A 19943-nucleotide genomic window follows, 5' to 3' on the forward strand; every position below is an offset into this window, starting at 1 on the left:
TAACTGAAAGAGTTGCAGAAGCCACTGTAGATCTTCTTCCAACGTTAAAACAATCTGCTTAGCAAACTGAAAAGATAGCAAGAAGAACCAAACAGACAAAAAGATTTTAAGAAATCTTCCAGCTGGAATATCTGCTGCTCAACCTTCTGGCAAGGAAGAAGAGATACTTGAAGGTATTGGTGAAATAAAAAAAGATCTTGAACCAAAACTAAAACCTAAAGTAAGAAAAGAAAATGTTGCCTTGATTACAAAATTTAGAGAAAGCTGTTGAAGAACTTAGAAAAGTGAAGGAGGAAAATTTACCTAATGCTGCAATGATAGGTTTTCTTAAAACGTATCTGCTTTTAAAACTTGAGTATGCTGTGTAAATGTTGATAATTTTTTTAATGGGTATATGGCATATATTTCAACAAAGGAAATGTTAGAGATGATGACGTAATATATCATCGATTTAATACAGAGATAAATAGATTGTATGCAGAGAGTGACAAAAACAAAAGCATACGAAACCTGGACCTAAAAAAAGAAACAAAAAAATTCGAAACCTGAAGTTTCTCTTAAAGATAAATTGACGATTAAAGGTTTTAACTGCTTTCGCGAATGCAAAATCAAAGGTGGTTTATGATATTGCTGCAAATTTTAAAAGTATAGGTAAATATGTAAGAACGAAACATGTTAATTCTTGGACAAAAGATGATTGGGCTAGAGATGTATTTCCTATCTCTACTGAACAAGATTTTCTCAAAGATAATGATCCTGATTTTCAAAAATTTAAAGAAGTAATAAAAAGAGAACAACCTAAACTAACTACAAATTATAACTGAAACTCAACCACAACAACTTCTTCGAGAAGAACTAAAACATGAACAAAAAAGAAAACTACGAACTGATAAACCTGATGCTCAATATCCTCAACATAAGTTACAGCCTCCTCAAGAACAATCTCCTAGAACTAAACAGTTACAATCTGAGGATCCTTTTGAATCTTTTGCTATAAATAGATTTACACCTGATAACTTACACACTATCAGGAATACAGATTATTCTGAGTTAATAAATACCTGCTGGGGCCCTGAGTGGTCGAGTAGTCTAACGCGCTCTCCGTTACGGATCACTGCCATCTCACCTCTGTCTGCGTGGGTTCGAGTCTCGGATTCAGCCAATTTGCGTATGTGAGAAAGCTTGCCAGTAGCTTCTCGTGGGTCGGTGGTTCTTTCCAGGGTTTTCCCAGGTTCTTCCTCCACCATTAATACTGGCCGCCATGTATAGCCTATCGTGTGCTGAAAAATGGCGTTAAACCCTACAACAACAACAACAACAACAATCTTACCTGCTGAAGCGTTTATTGAAGTGGAAGGAGAAATTTTAAAAGCAGATGATACCGTATATGGTGCTGCGATTAACATTGGTTTTGTTAATAATGGTATTATGGCGTTGTTTGATAGGGCTACATACATGGTTGCCGGAGGAAATATTGAAACAATTCAAAAAGAGGTTAATGTAGCTACAACGATAATAAATTTAGCTAGATATTGAGATGATTATACAAGATCAGCTGGTCCATCAATGACGTTTGTAAAAGATAAAACTAATAATCCTTAATACATTAAGGAAGTTGATGGTAATGTAAGAGACACTGCAGGAGCTGCAGTTACACCAGCAATTGTATCAACAAACGAAACTTACAACTTGGGATTTGCTGTACGTAGATCAGTGTTAAAGGGTGATCGTAGAAGATTTTCATGCGCAATTCCACTGTCTCTCATATCTTTGGATTTTGCAGAAATGTCAGAAAAGTTATCTTTGGAGCGAAACATACAGCTGTACTTGTAAGAAAAGCTAAAGGTGATGATGCACTTTGGCGCCCTATCGGCAATGCTGGTAAAGTAATATTAACAAAACTTTCGTTGTGGATGCCAGTAATGACTCCATCATTTGCTAAAGAAAAAAGAGTAATTACTTTTATGAATTCAGGCGGAAAATCATTGTTATCATCGTTGACAATGACCACAAGAAAGCATTCAGAGTAATGTTGCTGGGTTATTTACATGGCATATTGCGTCGCAACAAGGAGTTTCTTCACCGAGCCATATATTTATAGCTTTACAAAATGCTGAACGACTAAATTCGCATTTACGTAGTCATATGATATTTGAAGACCTTGCAGTTAGTGAAGTTTCTTTAAGGATAAATGGACATCAAGTACCATCTCAAGATATAATGTTGAATTTTGAAAATAATCATGTAGCACGTGCATATCATCGTTTAATGACGTTTATGGGATGTGATCAAAATACAGATACCGGTTTACAAATATCACAGTTAGATTTCACAACACTGTATCCTATCTATTACTTTTCGCTGGAACATATATACTTATTTAAACACTCTGTCGTTGATATTCAATTTCGAGCTCGTGTAAATCCAGGTGCTGATGTTAATTATAGAGCAATTGCAGTTATACTCAGTGATAAAGCAATGTTACTTGAAGGTACTTGTGGACGAATGCAAGTTATTGACGCACCGATAGAAAACATGTAATTAAATCGCTCACGATATTTATAATGTTATATCATCATGTCAGTGTCAGTCTGACCCCTAGTCAGATTAAAAAGCTTCAATCATAATCAGTAAAGAACTTTGAAATAAAAATATCACTAAAAAATATCACAGATGGTCAAAATAAACTATCATTGTCAGAACGTCAACTCAGACATTTCAATAGCGTCAAACAATCAAAAACAGTCATAAACTCAATCTTTCTAGTTAAAGACGCAATTAAAACAGGTGGTATATTTCCACTTCTTGCAGCTATACCAACGTTAATAGCCGCTGCAGCCCCAGTTGTTGCAAAAGCAGCTGCACTTGGTGCTGTTGGAACTGCTGCTGAGATGGCATTAAAGAAAGCAACAGGACAAGATTTAAAAAAAGGGGAAGGGGTCTAAGATTACCAGGAACGCCTTATCGATACGGAAAAGGTCTGAGACTACCAGGAACACTTCATTAATCTTTCCATTGTCAAATTTTGATTTAATTGATGCTGCTAAAACAAATTCAGGTGAATTTATGCGTAATCAAGTACCAAAACAACCAAACAATATTGAAACCGGTATCATTAATCTTGATAAAAGTTCCGGTCGTGGTACTCATTGGGTGGCACATGCGATTGATCCACGTGGAATTATTTATTTTGATTCGTATGGGTTGGCTCCACCAAAATAATATTTAAATTACGTAAACACAATAAAAACTCCAGTCTGGAATTCAACATTACCAACACAAACAATATCCGATCCGCCAATATGTGGCCGTGAAGTAATTACTGTACTCGACGCTGTGTCAACATCAAGATTACCACATCATAAAGTCGTGCACGATTATGAAAGTAGATGCGTCGTTTTAAACAGATGCTACAATGATAGGGGCAGTTATGTTTTCCCTATAGCATTGGTTGAAACAATTAGAGCTGTAATTATAACGGACTGTCTGCCTGAGAGAAGTGATCATAGGGAGTGAGAACCCTTATCTGGTTTCGTGTGTCAGGTATCAGGTTTTAACTAGACTGAATTATGGACTGGGAAAGTGGTTTCAATAAGATTCACAGACTTGAGAGGGGGAGAGGTTTTGTATCTTTCAGTGTGAAAGGATTAATTTTATTTTCTCTCTCTGTTCTAACGGATGGTTAGATTGTAACTCTACAGGAAAATAGTGGTTTTGTTGTGTAATGCAACACAAGGCTAAAGGAGTGTGCATAGTGGATATTGTAAATAAACATGTAAATAACAGATTTATTTTATGGATTTATTTCTGAACCCATCACGTTACCATTTGTGGGATACTTTCACTCCTAGTGGATTATTCTGTCTGTGGTGTTGTGTGCAATTGTGATAAATCCACAGGATGAAATTTCACTAATATGATATGTCTATTGTGGGTTTGTTTTAGTATGTCGGCAACGGAATCTATTGCAGCTAGTGTATTTCTTTTGGAGAGTGATTCTCTTAAAGTTGACTCCAGGATTTAAATCATGGTGATATCAGCGAGGATTACGTTTTGGATTTATGCAGATTCAGACAATTCTTATTCATCGTGTAAAAAATGGCAAAAGGGGGGCTGGATACCCCAACAAATGTCTTTGGACATCGGAGAAATCCTGACACAGGTTTGGGTACAACATTACAAACCTCAACTCCTACCTTTAATGTGCAAAGTAGGTCGCAGCTTGAGGAAAGAAAGCAGCTAGAACGGGAATGTGAGGCACTGGAGAGCCAAATTCATGGAAACCTTACAAGTTTGGGAAATGTTACAAACGCCAGGGGGAATAGGAATTTTCAAAAGCGATTAGTGAGGCCAGCGACCTACGATGATTCAGAGCCGTGGGAAGACTTGAGTTCACTTTGAACTTGTTGCTAATATTAACAACTAGACTTAAGACCAAACAGCAATGTTTCTAGCATCAAATTTACGAGGAAGCACACATGCAGTACTAGGTGATTTAGAATCTTCGTAGAGGAGAATGTATCGGAAATTGTTAAACGCACTAAGCAGGAGATTTGGCTCAATGATTCAAACAAAATTGTTCAGGATGCAACTTAAAATTCTCACACGGAGGCGAGATCAAATTTTGCCAGAATTAACTCAGGTGGTAAAACACTTAAGCAGGAGAGCCAACCCAAAGGCTCCAACTGAACTTATAGAAACTTTGAGCTGGGATCATTTTATTGATGTACTGAGGCTTCGTATTCAGCAAAGCCATCCTAAAACTGTAGAAGTCACAAAGTTAGCAGTTGAACTGGAGGCTATTAAATGCGCAGATAAACAACGGGATCGTCGCACGATAACTCAAGTTCGAAATAATGGTGCTGATGAAGTAGAATGTTCAGCATCTGGCATAGTTGACCTCCAGGCTTTCATCAAAGAACTATCCAGTGAAATCAGAGAAATTAAGGTAAAACTGGATTCGTTAAAGAGAAAGCGCGTTGAAAGACCCATCAATCGGCAGAATTCAAGGAAGTGCTGCATTTGTGGCAGTGAGGAATATTTAAAGAAGGACTGTTCGATATTAAAAGCAAAAAAGAAAAGGCAGGGTCAGCAGTACAGGACGCAACCCCGTAGCACTCGAATTTCAAGCAATGGAACGGGATTGCACCGTGCAAGGGCGGAAAGTGAATTTCTTCATCGATACGGGTGCATCTGTTACCATAATTAACGGTCCCATCTATGAACAAATGTCTGACCTACAAAAGCCATATTTGGAACCGGCTGGTAAGCAAATGAAAACGGCTGATGGAAAGTGTATCCAAAAAAAGAGGTGTGGGAAAAATGGATATCTTCATAAATGATATAAAAGTTAAGCACGCAGTGTGGGTGGCGGAAATCGACAAAGTTATCAATGGAATTCTTGGTTTTGACTTTCTCCAGAGACACCAGTGTGTCATTGATGCTGGGACTAATACGTTTAAGTTGAATGGTCAACCAGTGAAATGTGCCACTGTGGAATTGAAGATCATCAGATGTTGCCGCGTGGTAGTGGACAAAACAAGTATCATACCTCCGGGAGTGGAAAGAATCATACCGGGGAAGGTGCTAGACCTAGAAGCTGTGCCGTCATGTGCAATACTGGTACCAACCGAGAACTTCACAGAGAGGTATCAATTATTGATGGTCAGGTTAGTGGTTAATGCAGAAAATAATTGTATCCCTAATATAATGCTCAATCCGCCAGAACGATCAGGTAAAGTGTATGAGGAGTCTGTGGCAGCGACGTGTGACAGTTGATAACGAAATCACAGTATTTCCATATTCTCAGAATAGCATGGTGCGCCGCATCTTGCAGACTTACTCGAACGGTCGTCGTAGTATCTGGATAACTTCCAGAGAAATGAGTTGCTTAGTTTCCTTGTACAATTTAACCAGGTGTTTGCCCAAGAAAAGACTGACCTGGGGGGAACAGATATAGTAAAACATTCAAACAGGACTCTTTCTCCGTTTCCAGGATCGACGACAAACTGAATGCTCTTCAAGAGTCGAAATGGTTTTGTACTCTAGACTTCAAAGTGGATATTGGCAGGAGTCCATGGATCCCAAAGATAGATCTAAGACTGCAGTTGTTACAGACTATGGTCTCTATCAGTTCAAGGTCATGCCCTTTGGCCTTTGTAATTCGCCTGCTACTTTTGAACGTTTGATGGGCCGAGTCCTAGAAGGGCTTTCGCGGAAGATATGTCTGATCTTTTTGGATGGTGTCATTGTGTTCGACGCAGATTTCGAAACGACATTACAGCGCCTGCAAGACGTTTTCGAGAGACTGATAGCTTTTGGCTTGAAACTGAGTCCAGGAAAGTGTCATCTGTTCCAAAGCAGTGTTTCATATCTGGGACATATCGTGTCTCAAGATTTCGTCCAAACAGATCCTGATAAAATCAAAGCCGTATAGAATTGGCCTACTCCTATTAACGTCAAAGAGGTGAGGAGCTTCGTGGGTCTGTGTTCGTACAACAGAAACTTTATTTGAGGATTTGCTGAGATTGCAAAGTCTTTGACGATACTTAGAGAAAAAAATTGTCGATTTGAATGGAATTGGCATGTGAGGGGCATTCCGAACTCTGAAATCCAAGTTGTCTTTGAGCCCTAATCTGGCTTATCCCGACCCGCTGGTTCTAACTTCATTTTGGATACTGACGCAAGTAACATGTCAATTGGCAAAGTGCTCTCCCAGAAGCAAGATAGACAGGAAAACGTTATAGCCTACTTCAGCCGTACATTGGGTAAAACAGAGAGGAGGTATTGCGTCACGCATAAAGAACTCCTTGCAGTTGTCAGTGTTATCAATCATTTTTACTGCTATCTGTACGGTAGGAAATTCTTCATTCGTACTGATGATAGTTCATTAAGATGGCTGACTAAGTTCAAGAACATCGAAGGCCAACTCGCACATTGGTTAGAAACTCTTGGGACATATGATTTCGAAATCGTATACCGCGGGGGGTAAGAAATACCAAAACGCTGACAGCCTGTCACGTAGGCCTTGTGTAGACTGTTCACATTGCGAAAATGTTGAAATTAAAGATGGGAGTGCGTCTCAAAGCTCCAGTAAACATCCTCGCTGTGATGTTCTGAGAGGTAGTAAGGAAGAGTCCTCGTGGATTGTAGGAATTTTGACAAGAGAACTGAGGAAGGTTCAGCAAGAGGATAAGGATATCGGTTACACAGTCAGCTGTATGGAAAAGTCTGGTGAGCGCCCGAAATGGCACGAAATCTCTTTGGCAAATACAGCAGTTAATTCCTTATGGAGTCAGGTTGGAACTCCGGGATGGGGTTTGTACCGTAGATGGGAAGATATGACGGGCAAGCGCATTTCCTGGCAGCTTGTGGTCCCTGCTGTATTTCGGGATGATTTTATCGTGAACTTGCATGATGTCATTACTACTGGTCACATTGGAGTGAACAAGACACTTTCGAGAATACGGGAGCGTTTCTACTGGCCGGGTGTAGGAGGAAATGTGAAAGACTGGTGTCGTAGTTGTTTCCACTGTTCAGCACGGAAGAGGCCACATAAAGTTAACCGGGCGCCCATGAATATATATATAATGTTGGTGCACCAATGGAACGAATCGCCATAGCCATTTTGGGACCCTTCCCTGTGTCAAATCATGGAAACAAGTACGTTGTTGTGATAGGGGACTATTTCAGGAAATGGATAGAAGCATTCACAATACCAGACCAGGAGGCAGAGATTGTGGAAAATATCTAGTGGATCAGTTCATCGCTCGATTTGGTGTACCGATGCAAATTCATATAGATCAAGAAAGGAATTTTAAGTCGAACTTGTTCAAGGACATATGTAACCTTTTAGGGGTAGATAAAACGCGGACTTCTGCTCTTTAACCACAGTCAGATGAAATGGTAGAACGTTTCAATCAGACTATCAAGAACATTCTGGCTACCCTAGTGTCCAACGGTCAGACAAACGGGGATGATATTCTGCCACTGGCACAAAATGGAACACTGTAGTGCTGCTCAGGACTGAACGAAATTCTCACCAAATGATATGATGCTTGGTCGAGAAGTGAGGTTACTGACTGATGCTAGAAATGTTAGAACTGCATGTATTGAGCCCTTATATATGAACTGTATGTCCAGACAGGAGATTGAACATACTTTTTCTTGAACTACTTTTTATATAAAACCACATCAAATTTTCCAGCAATAAAATTTTATCAAATTAAGCTGTACATCATTTGAGTAATAATGATATGTAAATATCGTCCATATTATTCCGTTTACCATTGAAATAAAAAATTGTTCTCTTTTATTTTCAGAATACCTACTTAGTAAATGGGCATCAATGGCAATAGATCCTGTGACACCAAAGGTGTATACAACAGCACAGAACAAAATTGGAAATGCAAGATATATTCAAAAGTCTAAACATTCAAGAAGCTGTATACATCATTAGAGATATATGCAGTGAGAGTCATGATGTGCTGCCCTGTAAGATCAGAATCAAACACAAAATCTGTTCACTATGCTGCATTTAGTTGACTGGTTCCAGTCCAATATACCTCTCTAACCACATCCATCTGTACACCCTATCTAGAAACGTATGCTCCTCTTCTGACACTCATATTCTCATTGTTCCCAATGTTATAAAGAAATCATATGGACATTCTTTTACATACTAGATGTCTGCAATGTCGCAGTTTATAGTGATGCCTAGCACTGAGGCATCATGCCGCAGACATGTAGCATGATGTCGCACCCAGTCAAATTATCCTGACACCAGGCCGACCAGTCCTAACACTAACCTCTTAATGGTGAACGCCAAGCGAGACAGCTGTGTTAGTACCATTTTTGTAAGTCTCTGGTAAGACCCGACAGGGTATCGGACCCACGACCTCCCGCATGTGAGGCGGACGCTCTAACCACTAGGCCACCGGAGCAGTTCATAGAATAAAGAAAGAAATCAACATATGAAAGCAGCATGTTCCTATGTTTTGATTATAGTTGGGAATGAAATGGTATTGTTATGTATATCTATATTAAAAGTTTAAATTTTGTCCATTATTGTAAATTGTAAGAGTCATTTATAAATAACATATTACACAGCTAACCTTTGTCCATGATTGTACAGATTGTACTTTGTGAAAATGTTGACATTGCCTTTTGACTTTAGAAGGTTACAGAGAGTGTATACCTGGCGGTTTGTAAGTTACAAATAGGCTAGAAACTGATATTTGGTTCAAGGTCTACATTTTATATAGAAATTTAGAATGTTCTAAGAGCAAACTTTTTTTTTACGAGTTTGATGTGGGAAAAATGACCCACATCCTGGTTTTCTTATTGTGTCTAAGACTTTTATATAAAGATATTGATCAACACAGTTATTTTTCCCATTTAAAAGCTCTCTAGTGGAAATAGTCTTTTAGTTGTTTTCAGTTATAATTTGCAAGGATTTATTTCTTTAAATTATTTATTGGAATTATAAAGTGCTCATTGACATTTGGACTAAATCATTATTTTGGGATTATTGTGAATTCATTCAGGGACATTATGGATATTGTCATTGTAGTACATGAAGACTGGTCACATATCAGCACAGTCAAGGCTAATGACACATCAACATATTCAGGTTTAGAATTTGTTCAGAACGTTATACTTTTGGACTTGTGATAGAACTTGTAGAGGCATTTGGGGTTTAATTCATAGTACTGTTAAGTTCCTTTTAAATTTTCACTTTGTATTTTAGTGAAATAAATTATTTGTTGAAGTTCATGAAAAGTGATTGTTTTTGCTTTCTCTGTTACTTAGTTTAAGCCCATAGAGTCTTAACAGTATTTAAATCATGTTATCTGAAAATGTAAGATATTTTTAGAACCTTTTTGACTGGAGACTGGGAGGGGTATTGTTTAGAAGGTGCCCTTCTTTGCTAATATTTGTGGAATTTACCACCATACAGTGAAGAAAACAATAACAGAAACAAATCATTAAATTTCACTCTGAATACTTGTCCACAAAAATTATTAATAAATAAAATATATTAAGATGATGGATGTTAGAAATTAGTATGAAATGCTTTTAAACAACCAACCCTGTCCTGTTGCTTTGTAAGGTTGAGAGTTATTACACTGTTCTGATACCCATATGAATAGGAGTACTCATTCAGGGGAATTAGCTAAACGATTCTGAAGATGACTGTGATAGCAGACATATTGGATGCATAACATTTCTAAACCAACAGGACAGGATAAGAAGTCTTTCAGTGAAAACCCCATATTAACTAAACTACCGAAAATGGCTTCAATTGTGGTAATACTAGATACTAATTTAGAAACCATTTTCATTCAGGATAAACCAGAGGTCATGATGTGTAGATATTACCATCAATTCTAAATACAGGACTAGTGGTGATAATACGATTTTCATCAGATCAGCACCATTTTAATTTGGGGTCATCTTTTGGTGCAAACACCCTGTCCACATAACCATTCGTTATGGAGGAGAAGTAATAAATGATTTTCAAATTGAATATCATGGTGTAAATATTGGATGTCATAAAAGATTTTGTAAGGACCAACTACCCATAAAATAAGAAGTCTTTTAGTAAAGACCTGTGTTCATATGATCATGTACTTAGGTAATACTGTCAACGGGTACCAGCCCATTCATAACTACCTGGGTAATAAAATTAGCCATAGGGTACTCATTTACCATATACAAGTTTTCTGCCAGCATTTGTTAAGACAGCACTCTGTTTTCAAGTTGACGATCCTTTTGATGTAGCCTTAAATATGTGTACTTTTTCAGAGGCAAGCAGAGGCGTTAATCTTCCAGTAAATAATTAACCTTAATCACAAAGCTTGTTTTCCCACGTGACAACCGTTTGTTTGCGATGTAAGTGTGGTTCAGAGATAAGTAACAGAGGGTGGTTATTTGATTTTGCCGCATAACTTACATGTGTTCATTTGCACAGATTTCACAAACTATATGATCAAAGTGTTACTTACAAAACTCAAGATCATACTAAATTTACGATGACCATAGTTTTCCCATTTGTTTGACAAAGTGATAAAAATCTAATATATCTAATTTAAATAGTTACTTAAATATTATGCCCAACCCATATATGAGTCAGACATATGGATGTACAGAGAAAAGCAATGTGTTGGAATAATTATAAACAATAGACCTGGCAACTAAAAATGTAATGATTGCACTGTTACCATTTTCATAAGAAGTTTCTGGTGTAAACTTGACACTCATATGACTATCTGTTTTGGGCGAGTAATGATAACACTAGTTTCAAAATGGGTGCTAATGTGGTCATATGGGCAATCAAACTGGCAAAAATTCCATTCAGGACAAAGTAGTGATCGTAATAAATCATTTGGTGTGAGTGAAATAAATAATAAACCATCGAGCAAAGAGGAGTATCAATAACAAGATTTTCAAGATGGCCATATTGCAGCCAAATTGGAAACCAAATTGTCACCATTTTAATTTACAACCAACTAGACAGTATAAGAATTATTTCTTTGAAAATCTCATGGTGATATAATCATTCATTCATGAAAAGAAGTGACGTATGTATGTCAGATGGGTACAATTTTCATTTAGGAACAACTACACATTACAGGAAGTTTACGAGTGAAAACCTCATGCTGATATAACCATACATTCGGCACAGTTTTCATTTAGGAACAACTACACGTTACAAGAAATTTACGAGTGAAAACCTCATGCTGATATAACCTTTATTCGGGAGAAGGAGCAATAACAAGACTTTAAAGTTATTGAGGCCGTAAGGGATGTCCGAGTGGCTCTATTTCATTTATAGATCATGGGATAAATGTGTGTGTGTGTAAACTTTTATGTTTATTTTCCAACTAGTTGAAGGAGAATAGCGATACCAAGCGTGTGCTAACGAACGACCCGTCGGATATCAGACAATGCAATAAGCTCTCCTGACATAGTCTGAGTTTCCTCTGACCCTTGTCACCCCATTTTTGATATTTGGATATTTGTGTTGGGGTGTAGTCTCAGAGTCCATTCCCTATTGAAAAGTTGGAATTCGCTGACACCTTTTGGTGTCGGCATGGGGTAGCCACTTACTAGCAGGCCCAGCAAACTTGAACAACCTTTCATCGAGATATACCTGCATGAAATCGATAGGAATATGATTTATTTTCTCAAAAATTGTGAGCATAGCATTCATCATATCTTTAATCCACTGACAGATGAGATGAAAGTACGTCGTTGCTGAATTTTGACCTGGATTTGGCTATTTGCATCCCGAGTCACATGATTATACAAATCTTGCAACCAACATGTCAATGACATCAGAGGTCATATAGTCACGTGTTATCGAAATAAACAAATTTCCAAAGTTGTTGTACATAGAATTTGGACATATTATATAGAAGTCACTTAATGTTTGTAAATAATTATAATGCACACTTAATTCTCAACATATTTATTCTGAGAGCAACGATCAGAAACCTGTCGGTACCGCAGAAGGGTGTAGAAAACCATTTTCAAGAAGTACCAATCATGTGTCAGCGATGTTTTTGTTGGTGTCACGTGAATACCACATTGACATGTGCTCTCTGCCTAATGAATCTGATTTTCTTCAAATTGCTTCAACATTTACAGATTTTCGGTCGTTGTTTTCACAATAAATATTTTGAGAAGTTTTTTTCTTTCATTTAAAATTTTTTTTTTTCGAGACCTTCATTTATATGTTCGATTTGTTTTCCTACAGCAACACTAGAAATTGTTTACTGTTGATATCACATGACTGTATGACCTCTGATGTCATTGACATGTTGGTTAAGAGAGTTGTGTAGTCATGTGACTAGGAATGCAAAGAGCCAGATCCAGGTCAAATTTCAGCAAAGATGTACTTTCGTCTCTTCTGTCAGCGGATTAAAGACAGAACGAATGATATGATTGCAATTTCTGGGAAAATAAATCATATTCCTATCGATTTCATGCAGGTGTATCTCGATTAAAGGTCGTTCAAGTTTGCTGGGCCGGCTGGTAAGCGGCTACCCCATGCCGACACCAAATGGTGTCGTCAAATTCCAACTTTTCGATACGGAATGGACTCTGACCATATACCCAACATAAATGTCCAAATCAGTCAATCTAGAAAAATAGGCACTATTAGAAATAAAAACATGGAAAAAAATTAAGTATCTAATTTCTTTAAACTGTTAGTACTGTTTGCATGTAGACTATCTACAGTATACAGTTTCAGATTTTCACACACACAATTGTAATAGTTTTGAAATTATACTATGTTAAACTTGGGTACCCATTTTTTACGTTACGGAAGTTAAAGTATGCCTTTTACTAGTGTCTAAAAATTTTCTGACTTTGGACATCCATTTAATTTGCAGTATAAGAACTATGGGAAGTATCAATGATTGATGAGATATTAGATTACAAGATACTAATTGGTTGTTTGCCGCTACAACAGGCATAAACATTGAATAATTAGGAATAAAATGAAAATTTATTAATGAACGAACATCATACAACACAACGAAACAGAATCATAATTAATCAACCGTTTTCAACCAAAATAAAGCTTTTACTATGTCTAGTGAAACATGTTCAGAGAAAAAAACTATAAGAGAACCACGAATTAGAATTTTACAACATTTTATATGTGCTCATATTTTGTTACGGAAGTTAGAAATTTCTTGCTAATATAGAATCTTTAACAATGTTTTAACTTGTCAAAATTTCAACATAATGTGAGTTAAAAGTTTTGGAATTTGCATTTTTAACCTTTTAGAATAATTTGTACATCTGAAAAAATAACATTTCCTAAAACCACATAAAAAGAAAAAAAATCACATTTTTAGTCTAGATCTAATTGTCAACTTCAAATTGCTAATTTTTGCACCAAATTAGGTTTTTATCAGTTGAAGAAATATGTGTACTATCTTTTTACATCCATAAATACTAAAAATAAAAAATAAAAAAAAATTAATTTGCTTTTACATAAGATATTCATTTTGTTACGGAGATCAGAAAAAGTCTTTAGATAAATGTACATTTTTTTTCTGTAAATGCAGTAACCGAATTCAGTCGCCTTTTGTCTCTGATCAATCGGAGTGTTTAAATTAAACACTTATGTACATTATAACTGTACTTAGTAATTGTTACTTCTACTTCTTTGAAAAGATTTTCTTGATGTTTTCCAAATCTGAATTTGATATTTTCATGGACCGCTCACGAATTCCTATTTTTGCTGGTGGTTCGGATAATATGTACAAAACTTTCTCGGGTTCAATCCAAATTCTATCTTCTTGTTGTGGTCACCTGAATCTGTTAGGGATCTTGCCTGTTTTTTCTAGAAAGTCAACGAAATATTCATTATCTTCAGAGTCAATTTCAATCACTTGGCATATGTACCAGTTTCCCAAATACAGTGCGGCTATCCAATCTTTTTCCTTAACATTTAGGTTGATTACCTCTGATGTGGTTTGATCATCAACAGTGTCACTTTGGCGTTCCAATTCATCCTGCACATCTTCCTCTATGTTATTCTGATGATTTCTTTCACTTTGATCTTTGTTCTTCTTTTTTTCTTTCACCGTCAGACAATGACTTGTGTATCCTTCACAACCAGTTTGACTTACGTCGTCCATACATTGCTGACAATAGCACGATACATTCCTTGTGTAAACTTGGTTTTCTTTGACAGGGACAACGTAATGAACTTTAAAGGTTCCTTGGACGGCTTGTATAGGTGGCTTAGAATCTAAATTCGATTTAGCTTCATCGTAGTCGTTTTGAGTGTAATTGATGTATTTGACTTTGCTACCTTCTTCCATGGTTTTTTGAGCATACTCAGAAAAGTCAAATGCGTTTTGTATATTGGCCTTCCCATGCTTGATTGCATTGTCAGCAGACCTTTTCACACTTGCCCCTAGGCCATCGCATGGGCCCTTCCCGTGTCCTGATTCCAAATAGTTCCATCTTGTCTGAACTCCAAACTCTTCTTCATGTGCTGATACTAATCTAAAGATAGTTTTGTTTCTGTACTGACTAGTGGGCGAATCTGTCAGATAGTGAATTCTCTTCAGGTTTGGCACAAGAGTTTTCAGTTGTGGAATAAGTTTTTTTAGTATGGCGTAAACGGACATGGCATTGTGATTAAGAACATCCGACACGGCAACATAACATTGTACACATTTATCCTTGTTACCATTTCCTACTTGTTCGTCACCCTCTTGCCGATAGTAAACCACCATTGTATGTAGCGTTACCATGCTGGTGTTCCAATACGCAGACTGTACTTCTTCAAACGATGAACAAACATAATTCTCCGCGTAGTCCATCCATACCACAACATCTCCAACTGGAAGATTTTCTCTCAATTTTCTCAACTCCTCATATTGGTGCTTGACCCTATAAATGTGTTCCTCAAATTCATTTAGTTCATTCTGAAATTCATTTAGAAAAATGGCTTTCTCTCTGACTTCCTGAACTTCTTTGTGTCTATTTTTCTCACCCTCTTGGACTTTCTTCCATTGTTTGAAAGCAATCTCTGCCTCTTGTAATTCTGTAATTTGTTTGATTAGTTCCTCTTTTTTCTTAACCGTTTCATCCGGATTCTTTCAGCATCTGACTCCAAGACTTATCAAGGCTCTCAATTTAAGTGCCAGATTCTGATGTCTAGAACATAAGCATGTTTGACGGGAAGCAAAATTAGCTAGCACAATGTGTGTTGGTCTCATTGAATAGAAAAGAGATTTCGAAATTTTCAGTTCCGGATTTTCAAATCTAAACTTCTAGAACAGATTCTTCATATAGGCTGACAGAACATGTTTTTGTTTCTGGTCAGCGTTTTCTGTTCTGGTGTCTTTCTTCCCTGGCAAAATTGAACTATTGTCCTCCCTTTCAAGAAAATTTCTAACAGCTTCCCTAGTCATTCTGTTATTCTTTGTTTTTCTTGGCTGCCCTAATTTTCGAATTTTCTTGATACCAACTCCAAGGACTTTGCTAATTGCTTTGCTGCATCTGTATTTCGACGAAAGTCCTCTCCAATAATGTTGGATGTTCTTTTGTTTCTTTTTCATCACAAATGGTGTAACTTCAGCTGATATTGTATTTGCCACCGGTAATTTCTTTTTTACAAAATTGATTTTTTTCCTTATTCCCTTTGGTGTTCCTATTAAGTGCTCCTCCAATCTGAGATCCCTCATTTCCTTCTGAGTTTTTGATTTTGGAGTGAGAGAAATCTGTCTTCCTCTATCTAAATTCTCGTGACCATTATCTACAGACTCATTGGGGTTTTCGCTCTCAGTGATTTGGCTATTTTCTGTTTCCTTTCTCACTTCTCTTTCATTTTCTGTGTCTTCATCCAAATAATCAAAATCCGTTTCATCTGCAGTCGTCTCTTCTCGTCTATTCAATTTGTCCTTTTTTATTCTTTCTATACGTTTCTGTAATCTTTTGTTTGCTCTTTGCAGTTGTTTATTTTTAAAGGAAAGTTCTTCATTTTGTCTATAAGCTTTTCGGAGGGATCGTCTATATCTTTTGCGCAATCCTCCTCTTTCTTTTGTTTTATGAGTAGGCAATTTGACGACAAGTCTTCCTCCTGGACTGTTTGACGGCAATGATTCAGCTACTTACAAATCTTCCTTCTCTTCTAAGTTCTTGGTCTTTTTAATATCGTACCATTTTTTGGATCGTTTTCTTCCTTCTTCTCTCCGTTTTTTCTTTGCACTTGAATTTAGGTTTTCGACAGGAACATATGCGTCCCGCTACCGCTTTGATTCCTTCTGTAGAAACTCATCTTCATTCTTTTGCTTTTGTTTTTCCCTCCAACGCCTTTGTCTTTCTGCATTGGACAGGAGTGTTCTGAAATAAATATAATAATAAATAACATTATATTCTAGTCATGCATGTGTTTTTATGTTGTTTTTGTGTTTGTTTGATTCTTTTATTTTGTCATTTTAAATTTTATTTTAGTTTTGTTTTTGTTGTTTTGCTTTGTGTTTTTAGGGAAAGTCATCCGTTTTCATTTTTATTACAACAATGATAGTATATGTACAACAAAATATATCGAATTAGTCAGATTGTTTTTATTTTTTGTGCTTAGATACATGAATATAAATTATTCTATGTGTATATATGAAATTGCTGATCTCCGTAACATTTGTGACTTTTGACATCCGTAACGACTACAGAAGAAAAAAAGAGTGATTGAAATGGAATATTGTGTTTAGAATAGGATAATTTGAGCATATACTACGTATTTAAATAATATAAATTATTCAAATATGTTATCTTGATTGGTAAGCATTATTTATAGTGATTATGCAAAGTGTAGTTATATGCGTCTGACATCCATAACGTTAATTATTTTGTGGATATGTCCTCAAACGCAGTAAAAGTTAAATTTTATAGGGGCTTTTCTCACTACTTTAAAATAATGCAAAAGAATGTTTATATAATACATTTTTAGGTGTCATTATGGAACACAATTTAAGGTTGTGTTTTTCATCTGACCTCCGTAACATTTTACCGGTCTAATGTAGATGGATATAATTTCTCCTTTCACCGGCAATATGACGTCATTATTATTGCCAATGATTTTCGTGACCTTTAACGATAATTTTGTCTAAAAACTTAGAACGAAACATATTTAGTCACCACCTCGGTGTCTATAATGCATATCAAGATATAAAAGCTATTTACTTTTTTTCTTCTGTCCATATTTTTCTACAATAAGAGCACTTTTGTCATAGCTATTTTTTGTCGTCTGCATGTACCGGTGCCAAACTAAATAATACACTGGCTAAAAAGTCCGATATTTCCGGTTCTTTTTCTTTAGAAAGATCTGTTATGGATGTCAGAGGTTACGGATGTCAGAAAAACTAATTATATTTTGAAAAAAAAAATAAGATGAATTACAGTAAGTAAGTAAATAAGTAGTCCATTCATTCTTGCATTTTCCTATTTAAAAAAAAATGTGTTATGGAGGTTAGAGCCTTAAATGTGACATTCAAAATATATTAATGTTTTGACTCGTAGTTTTGAAATCGACCTCTATCATTATTAATTTAAGATAAGTTCATATTCTTTTACCAATTTCAACTTATAAACGAGAGTATTACCTTCAGATTTTCGTTAATAAAGGCTTTTCGTGGTGGTCTAGATTCTTGTTACGGATGTTGTATACAGTTTGGCGACAACAATTTAAAATCTAACACAAAGATATATTCTTGTTGATCTTTTCTATGCTAATGCTGTTTGAATCCATATAGTTATCTGTAACATTTATCGCAAAAAACTTCCAAATTTCATATTAAAACTCTGCTTATTCCGCTAGCGTTTTTTCTGTTATTTCCAATGCGACACAGAACAATTGCATTTTCCGGTACATTTCCGGAACCAGTAAGAAAAAATGTCTATAAAGAAATGATAGGTTCTTTATTTTTTCTCTTCTTAGGATTATATTTAAAACAATGAAAACATAAAAACATTGTATTAAAGTATTGTAATTGCGCAATCAGCAAGCGACATTTAGACGAATTTGAATGAAAAAAGAAGGCCGTTTTTTCTGGAATGACTGAAATATCAAACATGGGGTGACAAGGGTCAGAGGGAAACTCGGACTACTCCTGACCTTACTCTTACAAAGTGTCTCCCCTGATATTTATGTTAAGGTCGAAGTCTTACTGCATAAATAACGGCGTTGTGTAACGTGTTCCTTAGCCCGATAAATCACCCCACCCCCAATCTGTGTTGATACTGATGGACGATATGTCGGTTTGATGTCACCTGTTCATTAAAATGTGCAATTTTGCTGCATGCAAATCTTTCCGGAACAAACCTGCGTACCTTTTAGGCACATACCGGTAATTGGTAACATTCATATTTAGCGCGAAATTCAAAATGGCCATGGGACAGTTGGTTGTGTTGTTCCACGTGGTTTACAAGTCACCAAACATAGGATTTGCTCCGGAAATATAATACACATCATGCCAGGAAAGGAACCCTTCAGCTGATGGTAGCTCCACAGCCGCGAGAAATACCGGTAGGTGTATAAAATGTATAGAGATGTGTGCAAAAAAATTGGTTGCAGATATTTGCATGTTTTAATGAATAGGTGACCCATAAACCACGAATCAATATCATCACTGGTGAGGGGCTGATTTATGGGCCTACGTGTTCCCTTGTCGACAGACGGGAATGAGAGGCCAAATTTTAAGGATTATCTCACAAACTTGGCTATACATTTTGATGATTTCCCACTAATTCAAGCCATATTACTTTAGTCGGACTTTACTTACTCCGATTTATTTTTCTAATTGATTCAGATTCTTACAAAAGCATATGGACATGTCTTCAAGTTCTGCTGACCCAGATTTCAGCTGCCTGGAATGCGATGGAAGCTAGATATGCCGAAATGGCTTAAATGTATGATATGGGTCTTGAACGAAATGAAGCTATCTAAACACTTTTTTCTCTCAATCTATTAAACGTGGGGAAATTTTAATGTGTTGTACGTGTTTGTTTTATTTAGGCCATTTGTTTTGTATACGGTAAAGTGTTGAACATGGCGATCTATACATTGTATGGGAAAATATTCTTTTGGGTGGAAATACATTAATCGAATATTTACTGTTTTTTTTCACACTAACAAGTAATCGTCGGTTCTTATTTAGGTATAATCCTTTCATTTCCCCCATTGTAATATGAAAATGATCTCGTTTTTCGTACACAGCCTTTGTGGTATTTTGTGTGTTATTTTGTAAGATATTTAACTCTGACTATACTTTTACCCCATTCATACTTGTAGTGAAACACATGTGATCTATTGATACCTAGATTATTGCGTTTATGTTAAACTCATTGACTATTTCTATCGCTTCTGTAAACACTGCCCAGCATGTTACAATGCAGTACAGTGTCATTAT

The 19943-nt window shown here is 36.4% G+C and overlaps 1 protein-coding gene across 1 annotated transcript; it reads right to left on the reverse strand.

Annotated features, from left to right (window-relative positions):
• Positions 1-13546: 13546 nt before the first annotated feature.
• Positions 13547-18899, reverse strand: LOC149771664 (uncharacterized). Its single transcript, XM_089948250.1, has 4 exons — positions 18865-18899; positions 16786-16878; positions 15840-16647; positions 13547-15458 (listed from the first exon to the last, which is right to left on the reverse strand). The coding sequence occupies exons 1-4, from the start codon at positions 18897-18899 to the stop codon at positions 14328-14330; spliced, it is 2067 nt and encodes a 688-aa protein (XP_089804376.1). The 3' UTR covers positions 13547-14327.
• Positions 18900-19943: the final 1044 nt, after the last annotated feature.

This window comes from Sinohyriopsis cumingii, unplaced genomic scaffold, assembly GCF_028554795.1.
Source record: "Sinohyriopsis cumingii isolate HCF-2022 unplaced genomic scaffold, ASM2855479v2 utg001742l, whole genome shotgun sequence".
NCBI classification, from domain to species: domain Eukaryota; kingdom Metazoa; phylum Mollusca; class Bivalvia; order Unionida; family Unionidae; genus Sinohyriopsis; species Sinohyriopsis cumingii.

What these genes read in the sequence shown, in the direction of transcription:
- LOC149771664 (XM_089948250.1), bottom strand. Translation starts at nt 18,899, where the DNA reads ATGAATGTTACCAATTACCGGTATGTGCCTAAAAG. An exon ending in TACCGGTATGTGCCTAAAAG is followed by an intron (nt 16,879 to 18,864) that starts GTACGCAGGTTT and finishes TATTTATTTCAG; the next exon opens with AACACTCCTGTCCAATGCAG. An exon ending in CTGACCAGAAACAAAAACAT is followed by an intron (nt 15,459 to 15,839) that starts GTTCTGTCAGCC and finishes AATGAATTTCAG; the next exon opens with AATGAACTAAATGAATTTGA.